The sequence below is a fragment of the Coregonus lavaretus genome (assembly GCF_964263955.1).
Source record: "Coregonus lavaretus genome assembly, chromosome: 2".
Taxonomy (NCBI): domain Eukaryota; kingdom Metazoa; phylum Chordata; class Actinopteri; order Salmoniformes; family Salmonidae; genus Coregonus; species Coregonus lavaretus.
In genome coordinates this window covers 32,326,156-32,350,794 of record NC_139989.1, presented here as the reverse complement: position 1 = coordinate 32,350,794, position 24,639 = coordinate 32,326,156, and the positions used below count along the sequence as shown (strand labels likewise).

At 44.8% G+C, this 24,639-nt stretch overlaps 1 protein-coding gene across 1 annotated transcript; it reads right to left on the bottom strand.

The window, feature by feature from the left end:
- Window positions 1-12,318: 12,318 nt before the first annotated feature.
- On the bottom strand, window positions 12,319-24,418 carry LOC311105857 (26S proteasome non-ATPase regulatory subunit 11). Its single transcript, XM_084148071.1, has 12 exons — window positions 24,292-24,418; window positions 19,911-20,012; window positions 17,712-17,908; window positions 17,335-17,392; window positions 16,890-17,084; window positions 16,317-16,458; window positions 15,991-16,114; window positions 15,650-15,775; window positions 14,680-14,715; window positions 14,398-14,449; window positions 13,726-13,868; window positions 12,319-13,482 (listed from the first exon to the last, which is right to left on the bottom strand). The coding sequence occupies exons 1-11, from the start codon at window positions 24,380-24,382 to the stop codon at window positions 13,726-13,728; spliced, it is 1,266 nt and encodes a 421-aa protein (XP_084004197.1). The 5' UTR covers window positions 24,383-24,418; the 3' UTR covers window positions 12,319-13,482.
- Between the last annotated feature and the right edge of the window lie 221 nt (window positions 24,419-24,639).

Sequence of the window (24,639 nt, the reverse complement as noted above, 5' to 3'; positions counted from 1 at the left end):
AAACTGTGTCGCCAGCCAGGCTACACTCCTCTCCCCACGAAAACCTCCAGAACCTCCCCCGGCCCGAACCACAGTAGAGACATTTTCTGTTTGTTGTGTTTATTAGGCCTAATTAAGACATATTTAGTCAACATTTAACTGTCTGCAACAATGATTTGCACCATTCTTCACTGGAGTTGTGCGTAACAAAAAAAAACGTCGCCTATATGCATAGGTTTGGGCCTAGGCTATTTATTAATGGGCTTTAAGATTAATTTGATAGGCTAATTAATCTTTAGGATGGCCCTAGGAGTGGCAGCCCTAGAATTGCAAACGTATGAAAAATGTATGCACTCATTAACTGTAAGTTGCTATGGATAAGAGCGTCTGCTAAATGACTAACAAAATAAAACTTCACTAGTTTCCACAATTACAAAGTCATAAACCCCGCCCATTTCTACAATTTCTCTTCTTAAAATCAGATTTTTAACCTAACCGTAACCTCAACCCTAACCTTAACCATGCTGCTAACCTTATGCCTAACCCTTTTTGTTTTTATGAATTTTTACGATAGCCTATAGCCAATTTTGACTTTGTGGATGTGGTAACTAGTGGAAACCCCTATACGTGGCCATTCCATTTCCATTCTCCAAAACAACCCAAAAAGTGTGTCAATGACACCATGGTTTGGAGAAGTCTAGGTAAATTGTGTGTAATTCGACTTGTCGTTGATTATCTGATATGCAGCAAATGATGGCCTACCAGCCTAACAAAACGTAATTAACTCATATAGCCTATAGATAATGGCAAGTGAAACTCTCATGAAGGGGTGTCAAAAAAGATTGATCAACGTTCACTTTTAAAATAATAAAAGCGACTTACAGTCATGCGTGCATACATTTTTGTGTATGGGTGGTCCCGGGGATTGAACCAACTACCTTGGCGTTACAAGCGCCGTGCTCTACCAGCTGAGCTATTTAACTTCCATGGTTGATGGTTTTTCATCTTTGTCTATAAGCAGTGGACTAGGTTCTACAGAGCCCCTTAGGGATCATGGTGGGGGGTTAAAACAGCCAGGCTAGTCAGTTCCCTCTGTTTTTATTTTTATTCATTAACTCTTTTGTTTTGTTTTGTATCTATTCCTACCCTTAGTTTTTTTTTGTTTTTTAATTACTCCTGAACTCCTTGTGGATTTATGTAGCCTATCTCTCAGCCTGGTCTCAGACTAGAGGTAACATAGTAAATGTACATCTGGAACACTCAAATTTGTATGATATATTATGTTTGGTATGGAGTTCGAATCTCATTACAGACAACTTTAGCAGTTTAGCTAATGAGCAACTTTTCAACTACTTACTACTTTTTAGCTACTTTGCAACTACTTAGCATGTTCCTAACACTTTCCCTAACTCTAACCTTAACCCTTTAACTTAACGCCTAAACTTAACCCTAACCTTAACTCTAACTAATGCTAGCCAGCTAGCTAACGTTAGCCACCTAGGCACCTAGCTAGAATTCGTAACTATCATACGTTTGCAAATTTGTAACAAATAGTATGTTAAGCAAATTCGTAACATATTGTACTTTTTGCAAATTCGTAACTTATAATATGAATTGTAATTCGGAACACATCCTACGAAATAGGTGATGGACATCCACAAATTAATACATACCATACGAAACATATACTAAATCTCAGATACGTATACAGAATAATACAAAATGCTCTGAGACCAGGTTGGATCTCTAAATATAAATAGACAGCTCATTCAGAAAGTATTCAGACCCCTTCCCTTTTTCCACATTTTGTTATGTTACAGCCTAAAAAAATAATAATAATAATAATTTTTAAAAAAAGAAGAAAAATTATATATATATAAAAAAAAGAAAAAAGAAAAGAAAAAAGAAATAAATTATTCTAAAATGGATTCTATTATTTCCCACCCTCAATCTACACACATTACCCCATAAGCAAAAACAGGTTTTTAGAAATGTTTTCTAATGTATTAAAAAACAAAAACAGAAATACCTTATTTACATAAGTATTCAGACCCATTGCAATGAGACTCGAAATTGAGCTCAGGTGCATCCTGTTGATCATCCTTGAGATGTTTCTACAACTTGATTGGAGTCCACCTGTGGTAAATTCAATTGATTGGACATGATTTGGAAAGGTACGCACCTGTCTATATAAGATCCCACACTTGACAGTGCATGTCCGAGGCAGGATTGTGTCGAGGCACAGATCTGGGGAAGGATACCAAAAAATGTCCTTTTACTGAAGAGTGTCTTCTGTCTGGCCACTCTACCATAAAGGCCTGATTGGTGGAGAGCTGCAGAGATGGTTGTCCTTCTGGAAAGTTCTCCCATCTCCACAGAGGAACTCTAGAGCTCTGTCAGAGTGACCATCAGGTTCTTGGTCCCCCCGACTGCTCAGTTTGGCCGGGCGGCCAGCTCTAGGTAGAGTCTTGGTGGTTCCGAACTTCTTCCATTTAAGAATGATGGAGGCCACTGTGTTCTTGGAGACATTCAATGCTGCAGAAATGTTTTGGTACCCTTCCCCAGGTCTGTGCCTCAACACAATCCTGTCTCGGGGGTCTACGGACAATTCCTTCGACCTCATGGCTTGGTTTTTGCGCTGAGATGCACTGTCAACTGTGGGACCTTATATAGACAGGTGTGTGCCTTTCCAAATCATGTCCAATCAATAGAATTTACCACAGGTGGACTCCAAGTTGTAGAAATGTCTCAAGGATGATCAATGGAAACAGGATGCACTTGAGCTCAATTTCGAGTCTCATAGAAAAGGGTCTGAATACTTATGTAAATAAGGTATTGCTGTTTTTTATTTTTAATAAATATGCAAAAATGTCTAAACCTGTTTTCTCTTTGTCATTATGGGGTATTGTGTGTAGATTGAGGAACCTTTTTATTTTAATCCATTTTAGAATAAGGCAGTTACGGAACAATGTGGAAAAAGGGAAGGTTTCTGAATACTTTACAATTGCACTGTATGTCCAGTAAAACATGGTGCAGCAAAGTGCCTGGATGTGTTTGTTTACAATTGTGCATGTGACTCATCTGAGACAAAGGAAAGGCATGCAAATGTATTGTGTGTAATTTTGGTGTTAACAGGTGCAATGATGCGCTCTCATCCCTGCGATAGTCAGGTGAACATCTTGTGACATAGCCAACCAGACACAGATGGTTTAAAGCGGCTCGGGCTCTATTTTCATAACTAAATATAACCAGTTTCCATCCAACCTTCTTATACTAGTAAAGTATGTTGGATAAAAAACATCATGACAGGCCTGATGGAAACAGAACGTTTGTTGGGAAACTTTCCAAATGTCGACAAAACAAAATATGCTAAACAAGGTGGGATCTTTTTGTGTCAGTAAAATTAGTTATACTAGAAATGTTGGCGGAAACGCTTTTTTGCTCAAATATTGATATATAACCATATCGAAGTGAAGCAATGACATTGTGTGGTCCTCCCTCTATGACTTGTCAGGAAAGCATGTAGTTTATATGCTGCTTTCAAAACAACTGAACTCAGAACTTTAGTTACTTTTATCAATATTATGGCCTGTATTTACCTCCCAATAAATTATGCCAATTAGCTGCTAATGTGGCGATCATAAAGAACTACAAATGCCATGATGATCTGGACGAGACTGCCGAATCGAGGTAAAGGTAAGAATCTCTGGATTAACTATCTGTTAGCTAAATTTAGTAATGAATAAATTGGCTAACTTTCTTTAAATTGACAATTCTGTGAACTGTCTTGTGCAAGTTTCAAATTGACAGAATACCTGTTAGCAGAGGTGTCAGCTAGATATGATGTGCAGGAGCTTGAAGGGATGTGTAGTCTTGCATGATTTCTACTTTGATGCTAATTAGCATTTTCGAATCTGAGAGTAAACAGAGCTGAATATATTGATAAAAGTCACCTTGTCCGAGAGAGATTTACATGGTTATCAAAACGTCACACCAAGGTAAACCTACACGAAACACAGCCCTTATTTTAAGTGGTTCTAAAATTCCCTATGGGAAAAATGAATGGTGGAAAAACGATTGGAACCATTTCCCTGTTTGACTGCTAGGTCTTATGGGTATTATGACACCTCCGCTGTGGGGCTCTATCAAGACAAAGGCTATGATGAAAATGTATGGCATTTTTGTAGAGTTTTTGGATAAACGCTGAAAATAAAGTCTGTGGTAAACACAGGTTTAGATCTTATAGGCTACGTTTTGTTCTATGAGATAATGTTCATCAGCTAACATCACGTATTGTGAATTTTGAAGAATTTATGTAGGCTAATAATAAAAAACAAATCACATGAAAGCTTCATAATTCATAAAGGTCATGTTAACTGACTGCTATTATCTAATAGAACATCTTCTAAACCCGTGTTAACCTCAGACCTTATTTTCTGCGTTTATTCCAAACCCTATTTTTTCCCCATACATTTTTCTGATAGGGATGGATTGCTCAACGAACCAGAGGTAATTTATTTCCGGGTTTTAGGACTAAAAACAGGCGAGCTCTATTAGGCTACAGATTAAATAGCCTACCTATTTATGATAAAATTCACAGGGTGGTGAAATTTAAGTGCAATGTGATGAGCACGATGCTACTTTCCAATAAATATCGAGGGTCTTATTCTGGTGACATGGATCATCGATGCTTGGCTCCCATTTGACAAATAAAAATAATATCGCTATTTTGTGTATAATAGCATAATCTCATGTATCTGCGAGCTGTTAGATAGAGCGCACGTGGCAATACCAGAGTGGGCACAATCGCTATTGCAAAACATTTTTGTCAGAAAACCAACAGTAGAGTTGAAAATTCAATGGAAACCCATTTAACATGTTTTTTTTCGGTACATGGGAATTTAACCGCAAAATTTATTTTTATGTGCATATGACACCACGCACCACATCCTTTTATCCCCAACTGTCACGGTTTCGGCCGAGGCGGCCTCTCTCCCTTGTTCGGGCAGGCTTCGGCGTTCGTCGTCTCCGGAATTCTAGCTGCCACCGTTCTATGTTCTGTGTTTCCTGTTTGATTAGTTTTGTCTGTTAGCCACACCTGTTTTGTGTTAGGTATCATTATGCACCCTATTTAGTTCCCTGTTTGTGTGTATAGTGTTGTGTGTAATTGTCGCTTGTCAGATGGTTGCGTAGCTGTGTTATTTTCCAGTACGCCAGTATTAGTAGTGTCCTCCTCTGTTGAGGAGAGTTTTGCGCACTGGGTTTTCGTGCGATCGTGTGTTGACGCCTGTGCGCGTCTGTTTGGCCTCCTGCCGTTTGTGGATTATTTTGCATAGTAAAGTCTTGTTGGACTGTACCTCTGCTTCTGCGCCTGATTCCCCACCACACCATCACTACATCGTTGACAGAATTACACACCTTAAGCATGGAATCAGCGGGAGCCGAAGCAGCGCCGACGAGACTGGAGGTCCAGGTTCGGGAGCAACAGGAACAGATCCTCCAGATGGGAACCGCCCTGCAGGAGGTAATCACCACGCTCCGAGGCTGGGGCGCACCTCCACCACCTTCCTCACCGCCAGCCCAGCCAGCACCATCGGCCAGCCTGCCCATTCCAGCGCCAGAACACCGAGGTATCCGACTCGCTCTCCCGAGGGCCTACGACGGAACCGCGGCTGGGTGTCAGGGATTCCTCCTCCAGGTGGAGTTGTACCTGGCCACCGTACACCCGGCTCCCTCGGGGCATGAGAGCGTGTCTGCCCTGATATCCTGCCTGTCCGGGAAGGCGTTGGAATGGGCCAACGCGGAGTGGAGGAAGATCGACGCCGCGAGTATCACCTACGACGAGTTCTCCCGTCGCTTTAGGGCGGTGTTCGACCATCCCCCGGAGGGGAAAGCGGCGGGGGAGCGTCTGGTCTTCCTCCGGCAGGGGAGGAGGAGTGCTCAGGAATTCGCGCTTGAATTCCGTACTCTAGCGGCTGACGCAGGGTGGAATGAGCGGGCCCTCGTCGATATATATCGATGTAGCCTAAGGGAGGACGTCCGTAGGGAGCTGGCCTGTAGGGACACCAGTCTCTCTTTCGACCAGCTGGTCGACATGTCAATCAGGTTAGATAACCTATTGGCCACCCGCGGACGTCCTGAGGGGGGTCCGTCCATTTCACCCTCCAGCGCATCCGAGCCGTGTCCTATGGAGCTCGGGGGCGCTGGCGCTAGAGATAGGAGGAGTCGGCAGGTGAGGGGGTCCATCCACTGCACCAACTGTGGTCGGGGAGGACACACCGCGGCTAGGTGCTGGGGATGGCCTCCTCAGGGAGATGACGACAGGTCCCGCACTGGGGATTCCCTCCAGGTGAGTAGGCGCCCCACTCACCCAGAGCTCACTGTTGCCCATTTTTGTATGCCTGTGCGTTTCCCGCAGGTGGCACCTCATTCCCAGTATAAGGCGCTGGTAGATTCAGGCGCGGCTGGGAATTTCATTGATAAGAAGTTTTGTTTAGAGTTAGGGTTTCCCCTTCTCCCTGTTGATGTTCCTTTTCCCGTTCACGCCCTAGATAGTCGTCCGTTGGGTACGGGCTTAATCAGGGAGGTCACGGCGCCACTTAGGATGTGTGCGCAGGGGAATCATCAGGAGATAATTCAACTGTTTCTGATTGACTCTCCTGCGTATCCGGTGGTGCTGGGCATGCCCTGGTTAAGTACCCATAACCCCGTTATTTCGTGGCAGGAGAGGGCTCTGATGGAGTGGTCTGCTCAGTGTGTGGGTAGATGTTTGGGCGTTTCCATAGGGGCTACCTCGGTGGAGAGTCCAAACCAGGTGCCCGCATTGCACATTCCACCTGAGTATGGGGATTTGGCTATCGCGTTTAGTAAGGCGAGGGCGACGCGGTTGCCACCCCATAGGCAGGGGGATTGTGCGATAGACCTTCAGGCAGGAGCTGCGCTCCCACGGAGTCATGTGTATCCTCTGTCTCAGGAGGAGAAGAAAGCTATGGAGGTTTACATAGACGAATCACTGAGACAAGGATACATACGGCCGTCCACTTCCCCCGCGTCCTCGAGTTTCTTTTTCGTGAAGAAGAAGGATGGGGGTTTGCGTCCGTGCATCGATTACCGTGGTCTCAATCAGATTACGGTGAAGTATAGTTATCCACTCCCGCTGATTGCGACCATGACTGAGTCGTTGCATGGGGCGCGTTTCTTCACGAAATTAGATCTCAGGAGCGCGTACAACTTGGTGCGCATCAGGAAGGATGATGAATGGAAAACAGCCTTTAGTACCACCTCGGGCCATTACGAGTATCTAGTCATGCCATACGGGTTGATGAATGCTCCGTCAGTTTTCCAATCATTCGTGGATGAGATCTTCAGGGACATGCAGGGACAGGGAGTCGTGGTGTACATAGATGACATTCTCGTGTACTCACCTACCCGTGTCGAGCATGTGGCCCTGGTGCGCAGGGTGTTGCGGAGGCTGGTGGAGCACGACCTGTATGTGAAGGCAGAGAAGTGTCTGTTTTTCCAGGAGTCGATTTCCTTTTTGGGGTATCAGTTGTCTGCGTCAGGGGTGAAGATGGAGGTAGACCGAGTGTCAGCCGTGCGTAATTGGCAAACACCAACCACTGTGAAAGAGGTGCAGCAGTTTTTGGGGTTTGCGAATTACTACCGGAGGTTTATCCGGGGTTTTGGGCAAGTGGCAGCTCCCATCACGTCTCTCTTAAAGGGGGGCCCGGTGCGTCTGCAGTGGTCAGTCGAGGCGGACAGAGCGTTTGAGAAGCTGAAGGACCTGTTCACCTCGGCTCCGGTGCTGGCGCATCCGGATCCCTCTTTACCATTTCAGGTAGAGGTGGACGCGTCTGAAGCCGGTATTGGCGCCGTGCTTTCACAACGGTCAGGCGCGCCACCTAAACTCCGCCCCTGTGCCTTCTATTCCAAGAAGCTCAGCCCGGCGGAGCGAAATTATGACGTAGGGGACAGGGAGCTGTTAGCTGTGGTACAGGCCCTTAAGGTGTGGAGGCACTGGCTTGAGGGGGCTCAACACCCTTTCCTCATTTTGACGGACCACCGTAACCTGGAGTACATCCGGGCAGCGAGGAGGCTGAACCCTCGACAGGCTAGATGGAGTATGTTTTTGACCCGTTTCTCTTTTAAGATCACCTACATCCCTGGGTCACAAAACGGTAAGGCAGATGCACTGTCTCGGCGGTATGACGGGGAGGAGAGGTCCGTGGAGCCCACTCCCATACTGCCGGAGTCGTGTCTAGTGGCACCGGTGGTGTGGGAGCTCGATTCTGAGCTCGAGCGGGCATTACGCACCGACCCTAGTCCACCACAATGCCCGGAGGGTCGGAAGTATGTTCCGCTCGAGTGTCGGGATCGATTGATCTATTGGGCTCACACGTCACCCTCCTCTGGACATCCGGGTATCGGCCGGACAGTGCACTGTCTTAGTGCCAAATATTGGTGGCCCACGTTGGCCAGGGATGTGAGGGTTTATGTTTCCTCCTGCTCGGTGTGCGCCCAGTGTAAGGCGCCTAGACATCTGCCTAGGGGTAAGTTACTGCCCCTGCCCGTTCCACAACGACCATGGTCCCACCTCTCGGTGGATTTTATAACTGACCTTCCCTTCTCTCAAGGGAATACTACACTCCTGGTCGTTGTGGACCGGTTCTCTAAGGCCTGTCGTTTGCTCCCCATGCCGGGTCTTCCTACTGCCCTACAGACCGCCGAAGCACTATTCACTCATGTGTTCCGGCACTACGGGGTGCCCGAGGACATTGTGGCTGACCGGGGTCCCCAATTCACCTCCAGAGTCTGGAGAGCTTTTATGGAGCGGTTGGGGGTCTCGGTGAGTCTCACCTCGGGTTACCACCCGGAGAGTAATGGGCAGGTGGAATGCGTAAACCAGGATGTGGGCAGGTTTCTCAGAACATACTGCCGGGACCGGCCGGAGGAGTGGGCGAGATATGTGCCCTGGGCCGAGATGGCACAGAACTCTCTCCGCCACTCCTCCACCCAACTAACCCCTTTTCAGTGTGTTTTAGGGTACCAGCCGGTTCTGGCACCATGGCATGAGAGCCAGATCGAGGCCCCCGCTGTGGATGAGTGGGTGCGGCGCTCGGAGGAGACGTGGAACGCTGCACACGTCCATCTGCAGCGTGCCATACGTCGACAGAAGACGAGCGCCGACCTACACCGCAGTGAGGGGCCTGTGTACGCACCTGGAGATCGAGTCTGGCTCTCTGCCAGAAACCTGCCCCTCCGCCTGCCCTGTCGGAAACTGGGTCGGCGGTTTGTAGGGCCATTTAAAGTCCTGAGAAGGTTGAACGAGGTTTGTTATAGATTACAGTTACCAGTGGAGTATAAGTGTATTAACCCCTCGTTCCATGTGTCCCTTCTCAGGCCGGTGGTAGCGGGCCCACTTCAAGAACATGAGATCTTGGAGACTCCCCCGCCCCCGTTGGACATCGAGGGGGCACCGGCGTACACTGTAAGATCCATCTTGGATTCTAGACGTCGGAGGGGGGGTCTTCAGTATCTAGTGGAGTGGGAGGGGTACGGTCCGGAGGAGCGGTGCTGGGTGCCGAGGAGAGACATTTTGGACCCGTCGCTCCTGACGGAATTCCATCGGGGGTATCCGACGCGCCCTGCGCCGCGGCCTCCGGGTCGTCCCCAAGGCCGGAGTCGGCGCGCGTCTGGAGCCGCGCGTCAAGGGGGGGGTACTGTCACGGTTTCGGCCGAGGCGGCCTCTCTCCCTTGTTCGGGCAGGCTTCGGCGTTCGTCGTCTCCGGAATTCTAGCTGCCACCGTTCTATGTTCTGTGTTTCCTGTTTGATTAGTTTTGTCTGTTAGCCACACCTGTTTTGTGTTAGGTATCATTATGCACCCTATTTAGTTCCCTGTTTGTGTGTATAGTGTTGTGTGTAATTGTCGCTTGTCAGATGGTTGCGTAGCTGTGTTATTTTCCAGTACGCCAGTATTAGTAGTGTCCTCCTCTGTTGAGGAGAGTTTTGCGCACTGGGTTTTCGTGCGATCGTGTGTTGACGCCTGTGCGCGTCTGTTTGGCCTCCTGCCGTTTGTGGATTATTTTGCATAGTAAAGTCTTGTTGGACTGTACCTCTGCTTCTGCGCCTGATTCCCCACCACACCATCACTACATCGTTGACACCAACAAGACAATTTGATGGAAACACATCTCTGGTGGTAAAATGAGCATAAATCCTATTGTTTTTATGCTGATTTTTAGAAAAATGAATGAAAATCTGGCGCCTACCTAGTTAGCAACCACGTTTCCATCCACTGTTTTTATGTGAGTAAAGTCATACAGTAGCCTATACATTTTTTTCTAAACAGCTGTGATGGGAACAGGAAGTTTCGGTACAATTTTATATATGCCAACATATAATTTGTTCGTTTGACATGGTGGGATCTTTTTATGTCGGTAAAATGTATTATGAGCGAAATGGAGGTGGAAAGGCCTTTATTCGCAGGTATTGAAATAGCCTTATAACCATCACATCTGAGTAAACTTGGAGTCACCATGACTCGGGAAACCATGCAGTTTCTTCGGCTACAGATGAAATGAATGATGATTAATTTCCCTGGGTGGTGAACGTGCACCGTGATGAGTTTGATGCTGCTTTCCAATAAATATCTATGGTTTTATTCTGGTGACATGATGATAGATGCTTGACAAATACAAATATTCTCGCTATTATCCATAATAATCTCATCATAGACTAGCCTACCCGCACTGGCACTATATGTCAGCTGTTGGCTAGAGCACACGTGCCATGAGCAGAGTAGGCACATTTGCTATTTAACGCAACGGTTTTTATGCCAAAACTATTGGTAGAGTTTAAAATGCGATGGAAACACATTTAACTTATTCCGTACATGAAAATGTGAGCAAAAAAATACATTGTGTGCACTACATCACGCACTGATTTCTTATCCGTAACAAGTCCGTTCGGTGGTAACATCCCACTGGTGGGGAAATGCGCATATTTTCTTTATGCAGATTTGAGAATATTCTCATGAAAATCTGTCGCCAATTGGATGGAAACCTAGCTACCGAGAGCTATTTGCTTTGTTGCAATTACAATATGTTCACCTGGAAATTAGCTAATTGCCAGTCTAGGGTATAGGTAGCTAAAGAACTCGGACGGAATTCCTGCTTTGGGATGAGAGCACATCATTACATCATATTTGCACCTTGAGTGGTTTTGCACGCCCGTTATTATTATTTCCCCTTATGATTCAGAGGAATATGAAAACACTATGGCATATGGAAATAAACTATTGAATGGTCAGTGATATTCACCATTTGAAGCATGTAATTAACTAAATATAATTACATTTAGGCTGCAATATGTTATCAGCCAAGTGGGACCATCATGGTAGCCTACATGAAGAGAAGAGGGAACTAATAAAAAAATCAGAGGGCATGGATAAAAAACCGAAGGAACAAATAAAAAAACGGAGGGAGGGAACTAACAAAAAACCAGAGGGAAATAATAAAAAAAATCAGAGGGAATGGATTAGCCTGGCTGTTTATTTTTCTCCACCATGACCCCTAAGGTGCTCCGTAAGGGCTAATTAGGTGAGATATAAAATGCAGTCTAATTTATGATTAGGTTAGACCACTTTTGAAGTCTGAAAACATCTGACAAACTTTGATTTTGGAGTGAAATGTTCCTTGAATAAGCGTGTAGCCTATTATTTCATGGTATTTTTGTCAGACAGACGCATCACTTAGAATACGAATACGGCTCAAGCAGACTTTTTAAAAATAAATTAGGCAACCTAAAGAGTTTATTTTCCCCTTTCATCTGTGACCCAACTATAAAACAATTTCACTTGTGAAAATCCCAATCCAACAGCGCTCCCTGGTTTCTGATAAGTGTAGCTACATAATGACATTCTCATTTGTAACCTGTGCGCCTTCTGGGTACTGTCACAAATAACAACCATATCCCCTATAGGGCACTACCTTTGGCCAGCACCTATAGGGCTCTGGTCAAAAGTAGTAAACCATATAGGGAATAGGGTGCCATGTGGGACACAACACTAGGCTTTGTCAAGATGCCCAAGCTGGGTAAAATGGTTTGGTGAACAGACCCCAGACTCACTGCAGCTCTGACTGTCCAATCACCTTTTGCCTGTGTTCGAGTTGTCTAAAATTGAATAAACTGTATCAACTCATTTACCTTGATAAATGCGGCACATATGCTGAATCTGATGATGTATGCAAGATAAAAATCTATATACAGAGACCCGATACATTTGAAGAAAAATCAAGGGCTAATAATAGACAGTGGCCAAAAACGAAAAGGCAAGATAATAACAGTCCATCTAGTTTAGTTCCTTCAAACAGAAAATTAAGCCGTGACATTCAACATATTTATTAGCACTTGTCTTTTATCTATGTCATATGGGAAATGGTCGACTAGTAGTCCTTGCAAAAAGTAGTCCACAAACCATACAGCTTTTATATTTTTCAGCAAACGAGCCCTGGTCGTTTGAATACATGAGGAATAAACAACCAACTCACTCTCCCTGTCAGTCAGCCAGTCACAATCCATACAACCAGGTCAATCATCATCACCACCACCACCACTCACAAAAGCACACTGGGGGCTTCTTTTATTCTCGTTTAGCGTTATAATAAAAAGGGGATTGGCAGAGGGGGGGGTTAGCATGACAGGCCTGACATGGACAGAGAGAGACGCCTGGCAACATTATGTACAAACTGGAATTGGAGGCAGGGAGGGAAACAATTACACCTGGATTGAAATACTATTAGAGATCATATCAGGTACTTTATCTGTTCTCGATTGAGCTCGCCTGTTGAAATGGAACCAATAGAAAAGTCCCAAAAAGGAAAGCCACACCCTCCTGGCACCCCAGGCAGAATAAAACAAACGCTCAGTACTTGGACGATTTTCAAGCAATACATTGTCCCAGGTCTAGGAACTATAAAACAGTGTGGCGATGACTGTGTCCTTTTCCTGTGGCGTGTTCCCAGGGACAGGGGTCCGTTTTCTCTGTCCACTCTGGCCCAAAGCCAGCAGACCCAGATTGCCGTGTGTGGGTGTGTGTGTTGGGGATATGGCCAGGGGTTGTTTGGCAACAGAACTGAACCTTTAGGCAGTGGGGGCCCACCAATTACACTCTTTCAGAGACCTATATGTATCATACATGTTATGTATATGTTTCGGTTTCTTTATTGTTCATTTTTTACAAGATTCCCTGACGGTTGGCAAGGAGGGGGACGCAGAGGAACATAGAAACCTGTGATGGAGATACCAGTAGTTATAATGTCCGTTGGGGGGGAAAAAGTTTCAAAAATGGACGACAGCCTAGCCCTATCAGTTTGTGGGTTGGTCGGTTGGTTTATTTGCTTGCTGGGTTGTTTTGAGTCCGAACACCCCACGCTCTCTCCTCTCCCCGGAGTGCTTCACAAACTGGCCAGACACGCTCTGTGCTGGGGTACAGGTGGTCTCCTCTGTGGAAAGAGACAAAAGGGAAAATGGATAAACTGGCAGGCTGGGGCGGCAGATTTAGGGACGCAGATCAAGCCTAGTCATGGACTAAATAGCATACTCAATTGAAAGCGCTTAATCTGTGTTCGGGAAACTGTCCCATAATGTCCAAAGCAGGGCTGTCGTACATAACAATGACACATATTCAACATAAATGTATTCTATATCACTCCAATTCTGCTAGCAGGCTCAGGGGACTGACTGACCTATGTGAGCTTCTTGGCTTTGTTGTAGAGTGAGTCCACCACTTTGCTCATGTTCTGAATGGTCTCCAGGGCCGCCTCGTACGTAGTGTCTACTGCAGGCTCATCAAAGATGATCAGCACACCCTCACCTTGGTCCAAAATACCTATAGACAGAGAGAGCGAGAGGGAGAGAGGTGGAGGGAGGGTGTCACGTAGGTACATAGTAAAGGCAAAAAAAACTCAAGACCTAAAAAATGTGATTGTCTCCCTTTAACTTGAAGTTAATTATTACATTTAACCAACAACTATGGGACTAATATGACGGGAGAAGGAAATCAGGATTTAAACTCCCCTATGTATTTATTTGGAAAGTAAAGCTAAAACTTTTAATTTGTTTTGTTTGTTTTAGTCATTTAGCAGACGCTCTTATCCAGAGCGACTTACAGGAGCAATTAGGGTTAAGTGCCTTGCTCAAGGGCACATCAAAAGAGTTTTCACCTAGTCGGCTCGGGGATTAGAACCAGCGACCTTTCGGTTACTGGCACAACGCTCTTAACCACTAAGCTACCTGCTGCCCCAATTTGGCTCTATTCTCCAGCATTTTAGATTGGTCAGCAGGTTTTAGCTTCATTGTCCAAATAAATACATAGAGAAGTGTACGTGTTCACATTTTTCATTATCATAGACACCTACCGTGAAATTTTGTGTCCAGAATCATCTGTGACAACTTCCTCTCGACATCTCCCTGTGTAGAAGTGAAGAAACCAAATCAACACACAGCTAACCACACACGCTCACCATGAATGGAGTAAAAAGAACACCAATGATTGATTTGTACTTTTTAAACATTACTGCTTCAGTCAATATTAGAGCAAATTCTTAAGGAGGGAAACGGGCAAGGCAAAATAACAAAAATAAGTAAAAGATGTGCTGACACCAGTGAATGTCCTATTAGTGGAATAAGCTATGACTTACCTTAGAGAGTTTTATGAGGGTGGAAATGTGTTCTATCTGTGGGGCGACAGAACAACACTTGTCAGTGGTCTGGAACACAAAATTCTACAAATATTGCTTTTATAAACACACCAATTTGAACTTTAGACTTTACAAATCCTTAAAGAATTTTACAAGACGTAAAATCCAAGCTGAACAAAGCTAAACAAATACTAGCCTTTTACAAATACCCTTGTTACGAATTCTCTGCCAGTGACTTATCAGCATCTCACAACCCTTTTAAGCTGCTCACTCCACTCCCCATCCCCCACAACCCTAGGGGCACAATAAACTGGCCTCTCAAACGTGTGACCTGGGCCCTGATTGGTTGCTAAGGGTCACATTGTTAAGGGGCAGGACACCTGACAGCTCTTCTGACTGTGCAGGCCAGTGTCTGTTCACTTCTCTGAGTGGACTCGTGGGATGGATTGCGTGCAGAACTGAGTTGTTATTGTTGTAACGTGTGTCTGTGTTTTTAGTATTTACTGTTGGTAGTGTTTCATGATAATTGTTTGCTTATATAGCCTTGATCTATACAGTCTTTTATATGTATACAGTCCTTACCAGTGCTCTTGCTGTGCTACTGTATTGGAATTATGCTTATGCTATGCTAATAGTGTAAAGCCTATTCATTACTGTTCATCTCATGTATTACAGAACCCCATCCTTCCCACATCTATTCCCTGTCTGCTGTGAGTGTGTATAGCAATAAAGTTCCCTTGTGTGCAACTCTGAGGTTGCCTCATTCCCCTCTTACCGGGGGAGGTGATAGCGGGTCACAGATCAGCTCAAAAGGAGAGTCACTCTCTTTCAAGCCTACTACTTTTAAAAACACAGAAATTCGGATTTTACAGACTTAACTCATTCTTAAAGAATTTTACAAGAACAAAAGCCTGGGCCTGGACTGAAAAGCATGCCACCACCTCCACAACATGCTCAGCTGTAAGCTCACCTGGACCCTGGAGAAAGGCTCGATGACACGGATGAGGTTTTGTTCAAGCAGGTTGTCATAGAGCGTGGTCAAGTGTGTGCTTATGATGGGGTCGTCTCTCAACTCACCTCTGTACTCTGTCAATGCCTGGAGAGAGGGGGGGGGGGATATAGGTGAGAAATGAGAAAGGATATAGACAGGAGGGGAGAAAGTACAAATTTAGCAAAAGAGGGGGATAGAAAGAGAGAGGAAGAGTAAAACAGGTGTTAAGGAACCTACAAGAAATAAAAACGGCAAATGAAAAAATGCATCTGTGCATCAATGTTATTCAGTGCTATTCAGTTCACTCAACATGCTCTTACCTTTTCAAAATCGGCCAGCGACCGGTTCTTGCTGGCTTGTGCCACGCATTTCAGAGAGTCTGTCTGTCTCCCGGCGTGCCGCAGGGCTAGCTTCCCACTGACAAGACCCTGGACCTCCTCAGGACTACAACAAGACAACAGGCTACTCATCCAAGACATCAACTTTCCTCTAAAGCTCTTATCTACACATAACTAACTTCATAGCTAATTGTTGTGCATCATATTTACTCAAATTCCAAAGTTATATATTGCGTAAGTATAGTATAGTGATTACACATCGGTCATCATAACACACAACATATAGAGTTAAGCGTTCAGCTGCTTACAGGTTGAGCATGATTTTGCAGAGCAGCATGTATTTGAGAGCGGTGATCGCTCTGGGGTGGTCGATGGAGTCGTAGCCTTCGAAGGCCTCGTAGAAGTAAGAGTAGGCCGTCTTCCAGTCCTTCTCTGCCGCGTGGATGATCCCTGTAGGGGGTGGAGGGGTGAGGAGGCTATCAACCAGGGATACTCAAATCTGGAACTCGGGTCCTATTACAATGCTGATTGTCATTCTTGCTCTTTAATCAGGGACTGATTTAGACCCAGGGCACCAGGTGAGTGCAATGAGGTAAACAAGGAAATCAGAGGTACAACTGGACTTAATATCTCAACAACACTGCATGGCCACCTCTGTACGACCAGAAAAGGCCAACCTACAACTATGTAGAGTTAGGATCCAGGCCTTTATGCTTGGTCGATGTGGAAGAGCTGGCTGATGCCCTACCACTTTAAAATGAAACAGAAAATGTTCAAAAATCACTGAATCGCTTAAAATTGCAGAGGCCACTCCTACACAGTGGACATAATAGTGAACTAGTGGTGGGTGTTGTAGGGGAGGAGGATGGAGGGTAGCGGACCTGACTGCATGTCCAGGGCGGCCTGTAGCTTGGGCGGGCAGTAGATGCCGTTGGCGGTGGTGCGTGCAGAGGTGAGGGCGGCGCGGGCCTTGGGCAGGTTGCTGAGGCCATGGTACGTCTTGCTCTCCAGCAGCTGCACCTCCACCAGCAGGGCCTTGTCATCCATCTTCTTCAGCTCCTGGAGCAGCTGGGTGCCTGATGGACAGAGGGATGGAAGGAGGGAGGGGTGGAGAGAGAGGGAGAGACATGAATGAGCACACCAAGCCAGAGTTGGCAGATTTTTTAAAGTACTTTAATTGGGACTGGTCAACTGAAGTGTATAAAACGTTAACATGTACACAGTATCTGATGTGCACTTATTAGGAATACCAACTGTAATCATATTCAGCTCTTTTTGTTGTGATCAATATTTCCAGTTTAAGTACAAACAAGGCAAACAACTCACCTAGATGAAGCGCCTCCTGATACCGCTTTGTCTCAAAATACAGAGAGATGAGACGAGCCTGGAGAGAGAAGACAAAGTCAAGGATACCACGCTTCTGGAATCATCCTTACCATAATCATCATCACCAGAGGTCCATTTTAAGATTTTTTAAAATCAAATTGTCCAATTGGAATTTCAATTCAATTCCTGAATTGAAATGTGTCATCAAGTTCCACCAATGGCCATTGCAGCAAGAGCAGCAGCGCTACATACAGCGAAATAGACTAAAGAACCCTAAAACGGGCTTAATCTCCATCCACTGTAAACCATTTAGTGAGGCGAACCAAACCCTTCCTGCTCAGCTCTCTTCCAGTGGGGTCCCCTCTCCCACTCCTCACCTCCAGGGCCTGTCTGAGGAATGTCCTCTTCTCAGCCTTGGCCCACTCTATGCACTCCAGACACAGCTCCACCTCCTGGCCTGTAGCTGCCTCCATGTCCAGAAACAGGTCCAGCAGCGAGCGCACCAGCCGCGCCGCCTTGGCCTTGCTGATGGAATTCAGGAACGGTCGCACATACTTCAGGAGACCACCCAGCTCTGAGGGACACAGACAGCATTTTGGAGGGGATCAGTTTAAGCAAGGTGAGGAGCAGGAACACTAATGTTGATCACAATGACTAGGTATTTGGGATGCAAGGTGATTTGTAGATCAGTAATTCTGGGCAGTCCACATGCAATGTAATCAATCTCAAACTTGCGCAGAGTCAAGGAGACACTTGTCACCGTCACTCTCAGCAACATTATAGAACAAGTTAATTGCCACAGCATTTGTCAGCAATTTAGTCTGCTTCGTGTTTTGTTTCCTAGCCATACTGAAGATCACGACAGTCAGTATTAGTGTTGCAATGTATACCAGTACCACGGTACCAAAACGTCATGATACTTATGATACCAACATTTTAGAATACCGTAGTACCGTTTCATATGATACTACTGACTTTTTCAGCCCTACTGATCTAAAGAACCTGCTGATGCCTGTTATAAAATGTTTATAAAGTCAGCTTTGTTTATAAATTCAGTTGAATTTAAGCAACAGCCACTAGTCTCTTGTATGTGCAGGTCCAATAATATCCACTTCACTTTCATGCGCATATCACGTGTGGCAGATGTAATCAGCCAGCAGCATCGCCTAGACCCTACCAGTCCTCACTCACCTGCTTCTCTCCGTCCGCTTTTCACGCGTGTCTATACCTCCAACAGTTTTTATTTTTTTGATATAATTTATCGAGCGGAGATGCAGACCCAGACGAGTCTTCGGTTGTTAAGATTTGGAGCAGCGCGCAATGTTGATATATTGTACCACCTCATCGCCTGTTATAACCATGAGGACAGACCAGTCTGAGTAGACTTTGCAAGTTCACGGTCATACAGCCCCAGTGTCAGAGAGGGGAAAAGGAGCGTCGCTCCGACAGGCATGGTTACAGCGTTACAGCAAAGAAAACGGCTAGTCTCTAGCCTAAACAATATGACCCATATTACCGGAGATGCCTTTTTTTTCTTTCTAACAGGATTCACACAGATTATATATATCATTTCACAAACCATGTCGCGGAACGTTGTTCAGTCATGTTACCCAGATAGCTAACAACCTGGTAACTTTGACAGTAGGTTTAGGCAAATTGGATTGACACAGGAAGGAAAAGGGTCTGCTACTCATGAGATTTGCTTCAAAAACGGTAGGACACTAATGTAAGCCTAAACTATATCAAAAATCTATTTATTTTTGGTGCTCCTTAAATTCTGTTTGGTGCCTAACGTTTTAAAAGTTGGGAGTAGTGTCTGTATGTGTGTTTGTGGGAGAGAGAGAGAGTGGTGTGTGTGTGTTTGAGAGTGAGGGAGACAGAGTGTGTGAGGAAGGGAGGGATTGTGTATGTCTGTTAACTGAAGAGTAAAGAAGGTTTCATGCAGTGTTTTCCCCTTACTGACAAAATGACAAGCAGATCATTATGCATGTATATCCGAGGAGGTTGGTGGCACCTTAATTGGGGAGGACGGGCTCGTGAAAATGCCTGGAGCGGAATGGTATCAAACACATGGTTTCTATGTGTTTGATGCCATTCCATTTGCGCCGTTCCAGCCATTATTCTGAGCCATCCTCCCTTCTGCAGCCTCCACTGATAGTATAGTCCTTCCTCCCATTCCTCCAGCCAAATCACAGGTAGGCCTATGCAAATATTAGCAAATCAGCCATTCTATGCAATATTATATTATACACTGAACAGTGTGAAGTTAAATTCAATGTGTTGTATTGAGTAGAAGTGTGAATTTCAGGGACATGTTTTTGGAGAACGTTTCAAAAACGCAAACAAGCGTCTGGGGGACGGGGCGAACAGGATACTAGGCCACAGATAGTCTTGCACCATGGTATCGTGATACTACTCGGTATCGTGATACTTGGCCTGGTATTGTATCGTTTGCTAAATGTTGGTATCGTGACAAGCTTAGTCAGCATCATTCTCTAGTAGAGGTGATGTGTCTACTCTGAGTCTGCACTTGTCCAGCTGAAATCAGAGGGGGTGAGGGAGGGAGGATATGTTACCTGCAGCCTGGCCCGTCTTAGCCAGCAGACCACCCAGCTCCAGGATGCTCTGCTCTTTGACACGCACTCCCTCCTCATCGCTCTCCTGGATGTCCCGCTTTACTGGAACAAACAATGGAAGAATACTTGTTGACATTGACAGCACAACCTTTAACACGTAGACCTAGATTAATAGATGGCAACATCTAGGCTATATGTGAGAACAAATGATACAATTATTATTACTGCCATAATCAGTTTTGTTGTTAAATCAAAGTGGGGATGCTCAATTATAAGTCACTGCTTTCAGTTGATGGCTAGCTGGGGGAAATCATCCCCGGGTCCAACACTGGACCTAGTTCGCTAGCTGTCAAAGTAACAAAGGCTGAGCCACTTGCTGTTGAGCTTCTGCTGTCAATAAATCTAATTTAGCTGGCTCCATTTACAAACAAAAATGTGTAGCTAGTTAGCTAACATTACTGAAATTACTACCTTTAGCTAGCTATTAGCTATATAACGTTAGAAAGGGGCATTTGTCAGATAGCTATCACATTTGCTAACATTTAGCTAGATTTGTAAATAAAATAAAACGAAAAACAGAAGAAAATTAATTTAGCTAGCTAGATGATTCCAATCTTATACGTTCTGCTAGAGTAGAAGGTTGGAAATGCCTTCTTAGATTAATACACAGCTGAGCCAGCGCGAGATATGGCTCAGAAATGTACCTCAATCAAGGGATATAAATGGCATTGTACTCTGAATTGTTCCATTATCTCACCTGCTACACGAGAAGATTGAACGACTGCTAGTTTTAAGTAAACTGCCTTTTCTGTCCTTGTGCTAGCTAGCAGTAGCCACAAAATAATGCATTTTAGCCTATTCTTTGATTGAAATACCAGTCGATGTAGCACGAGAGCTGCTGATACAGCTCAAACAGCTTTAATAAGCCCAATTATTTTGCAACAATTCTAAAGGCAATTTGCGTTTAAAAAATGGCCACGATTAAAAACAGCTATTTTTTTTTCTCTCAACTGGCAATTGAAGTACGCTTCCCATTCACCATTCAAGTGCATAGGCAACTAGGCAGGCTTCAGTGCGTCACACACCACTTTGCAATGCGCTGGAAGCAGTATGCATTTTGAAAGCAGCCTACATGGCTGTCTTACCTTGCTTCAAAGTAGCCCAGCCAAAATCCAACCAAATGTGCAGGCAATAATTTTATAAAGACTTCCATATGCCATTGAAACCAGTAGCCCTGTTCTCTTATGTTCTATTGGTTTTTAAAATCAACTTTCTTTCATTGTCCAGTAGCCAAAGGCACACTCCTAGTCATATTCGCCACCAATGCTAGTTGTTGCATAGGCCTATTTAGATCTACCCTCTTTCAATATTTCTAACGGATATCTTCATCTCGGTCATATGAAACCGCTCACAATGGTATTTTCCCGCTAATTGCATTATGGAACATACTGTTCAATTCAGCGTGTAGTGGCTTAGAGTAGGCCTAGACTATAGGATATATCAGAACTTACATTTATTCTCTTATCTTTACACAGGAAAAACACATTTCACGCTATTCTAATACACGTTTTGACTGGAAATATTAGCAATATGACGTCCATCTAACCTGCAGGAGGAAATTACTGCCCAAAAACAAACAAAAGTGGCACTGACCCAATGACAAAGAGAGTGAATATGCACACTCACCGGGGATTAGGCCGATGATCTCCGCTGGTGCGTATAATTAAGTTGAGAATTTTGATAACTAAAAGACAGGTTGGCGACCCCTTGACTTTTTCCACATTTTGTTACGTTACAGCCTTATTCTAAAATTAATTAAATTGTCCTCTTTCCCTCGATCCTGACTAGTCTCCCAGTCCTTGCCGCTGAAAAACATCCCCACAGCATGATGCTGCCACCACCATGCTTCACCGTAGGGATGGATCCAGGTTTCCTCCAGACGTAACGCTTGGCATTCAGGTCAAAGAGTTCAATATTGGTTTCCTCAGACCAATCTTGTTTCTGATGGTCTGAGAGTCCTTTAGGTGCCTTTTGGCAAACTCCAAGTGGGCTGTCATGTGCCTTTTACTGAGGAGTGGCTTCCGTCTGGCCACTACCATAAATGCCGGATTGGTGGAGTGCTGCAGAGATGGTTGTCCTTCTGGAAGGTTCTCCCATCTCCACATAGGAACTCTGTCAGAGTGACCATCGGGTTCTTGGTCACCTCCCTGACCAAGGCCCTTCTCCCCACGATTACTCAGTTTGGCCAGGCGGCCAGCTCTAGGAAGAGTCTTGGTGGTTCCAAACGTCTTCCATTTAAGAATGATGGAGGCCACTGTGTTCTTGGGGACGTTCAATGCTGCCGAAATGTTTTGGTACCCTTCCCCAGATCTGTGCCTCGACACAATCCTGTCTCGGAGCCCTACAGACAATTCCTTCGACCTCATGGCTTGGTTTTTGCTCTAACATGCACTGTCAACTGTGGGACCTTATATAGACAGGTGTGCCCCTTTCCAAATAATGTCAAATCAATTGAATTTACCACAGGTGGACTCCAAGTTGTAGAAACATCTCAAGGATGATCAATGGAAACAGGATGCACTTGAGCTCAATTTCGAGTCTCATAGCAAAGGGTCTGAATACTTATGTAAATAAGGTATCCGTTTTTTGGGGTAAATAAATTTGCAAACATTTCTAAAAACCTGTTTCGCTTTGTAATTATGGGGTATTGTGTGTAAATTCATTTAATTTATTGTGTGTAAATTAATTTAATCCATTTTAGAATAAGGCTGTAACATAACAAAATGTGGAAAAGGGGAAGGGGTCTGAATACTTTCTGAATGCACTGTACATGGCTGTCTCTGGGAAATGTTATCCACATTTTTCAATGTAATGATATTGAATATCGGCCTCCTTAGCCCTCAAAAATCTGTATATCAGTCCTTCTCTAGTGTGAAGGTACAAACTCTGCCTTCCTGGCGGGCCGGGGGGAGAAAATCAAGTGCCCTATAGGCCTACCACTGGCCAATCGTATAGCTCAGATTACGTAGCAGGCGTAAAAGAAAGCTACAACAAAGTTGATACTGTGAGATTTCAAAACTTTTAAAACCATGACTAGAGACTGTCAACGAATACAGCAAAGAGCTACTGTTTTTATGCGTGAGTTCATGTTTAAGTCTACTCAGTACTGTCAACACTTTCTATTCAACACTTTTATAAGCCATTAAATGTGCATTCTCCCTACCTCCATCCGCGCTACAACCAGCACTGCAGCTGAAATAAATGAGTAGGAAAGTGTATCGAAAGTGTATTGTTATTATTAGCGGCTTAAGTATTTTTTAATATCGTGGAATATTTCTCTTTCTCTGGTCATAGGAGTAACAACATTAATTTGTGCTGTGCGACTTGAGTTTAGCCATCAGCAGGAAGACAGTGACCCTTTTTGGTCAGTGTCAGTGGAGAGAAGAAGGATGTTGAGGCGGACCCTCAGTCTGTTGCTCTCTCACGCCGCTGAGACTGACCATCAGAAACAGGCACCATCAGCCCAGTAAAATAAAAATAAAAGGTAATTATTTAAATGTATGCTCACACAGCTGTGCTTCACGAGTAATACAACTGGTCCTCTGTAGCTCAGCTGGTAGAGCACGGCGCTTGTAACGCCAAGGTAGTGGGTTCGATCCCCGGGACCACCCATACACAAAAATGTATGCACGTATGACTGTAAGTCGCTTTGGATAAAAGCGTCTGCTAAATGGCATATTAATAATATTAATCTATAACCAGTATGATCATATAGCCTACCTCGATTTTTTTAAATATAGTTTTGCATAGGCTTACGTTGTTTATTTATCATGCAAAAAAAAATCTGAGCGGTAGATCTCGGCTTGAATTTTGACTCAGAAAGTGATCTTGACTCAGAAAGGGTTGTTGACCACTAGTCAACATGGTCTGTGTAACAGGCGTTCCTATTCTCATACCCCAAATCACAGTCTGGTCTTTCGAGTCTGCTTCGCAAGCGTTCCCGGAAGTCCCGCGATGTTGCGTCGATGGGTGTAAGGTTGGAATCACTTCTGTCTGTGTCGGAATCTTCTACCATTTAGCTAGCTAGCAAGTAGGTCTAGTTAGCTATTAATTCAATGCGCAAGCAAAAGGGTAGCTAGCTAACGTTACCTAGCTAATTGCACACAGCATGCTAGCTACCGGTCTCCCTGCTGCTGACTCACTGTGACCAATGGGGATAGGCCGGTACGGTCATGGAGCTAGAGAGTACGGTAGGTACCTAGCAAGCTACTAGCTAAATTAGCTAGCTAACTCCTCTAACATGGACAGGGACTGTTTAAGCGATAATCTACACATCCGAGACACTTGGATACTACAAGTTTTGTTGTAGCTATATACTTACCTATTGAATGTAAAATATCAATAGATGCATTCCGGTCTGAGCTGAGAAGAGACTGTGCTCTTTGAAACTCAGCCACTGCCGCGGCTGCCATCTTGCCTCCTCTCAATGACGGCTTGTTTCCGGTCTGTCCATCAACTTTCCTCTTCTTTTCCTTTGAAGTTAAATGGCGGTTGCCGCCGTCTACTGGACTGGAGTATGTAGCCTATGTTTCACAGACAGAGAAGGATCTTTGCCTAGTGCCCACTAATGTAGTCTCCTAGGCTAGCAGACGGGTTTCACGAGGCTAGTTATCTCCCAAAAATGAAATATAAATGTAAACCTCCTAACCTCTCAACACAGCTTCTCATT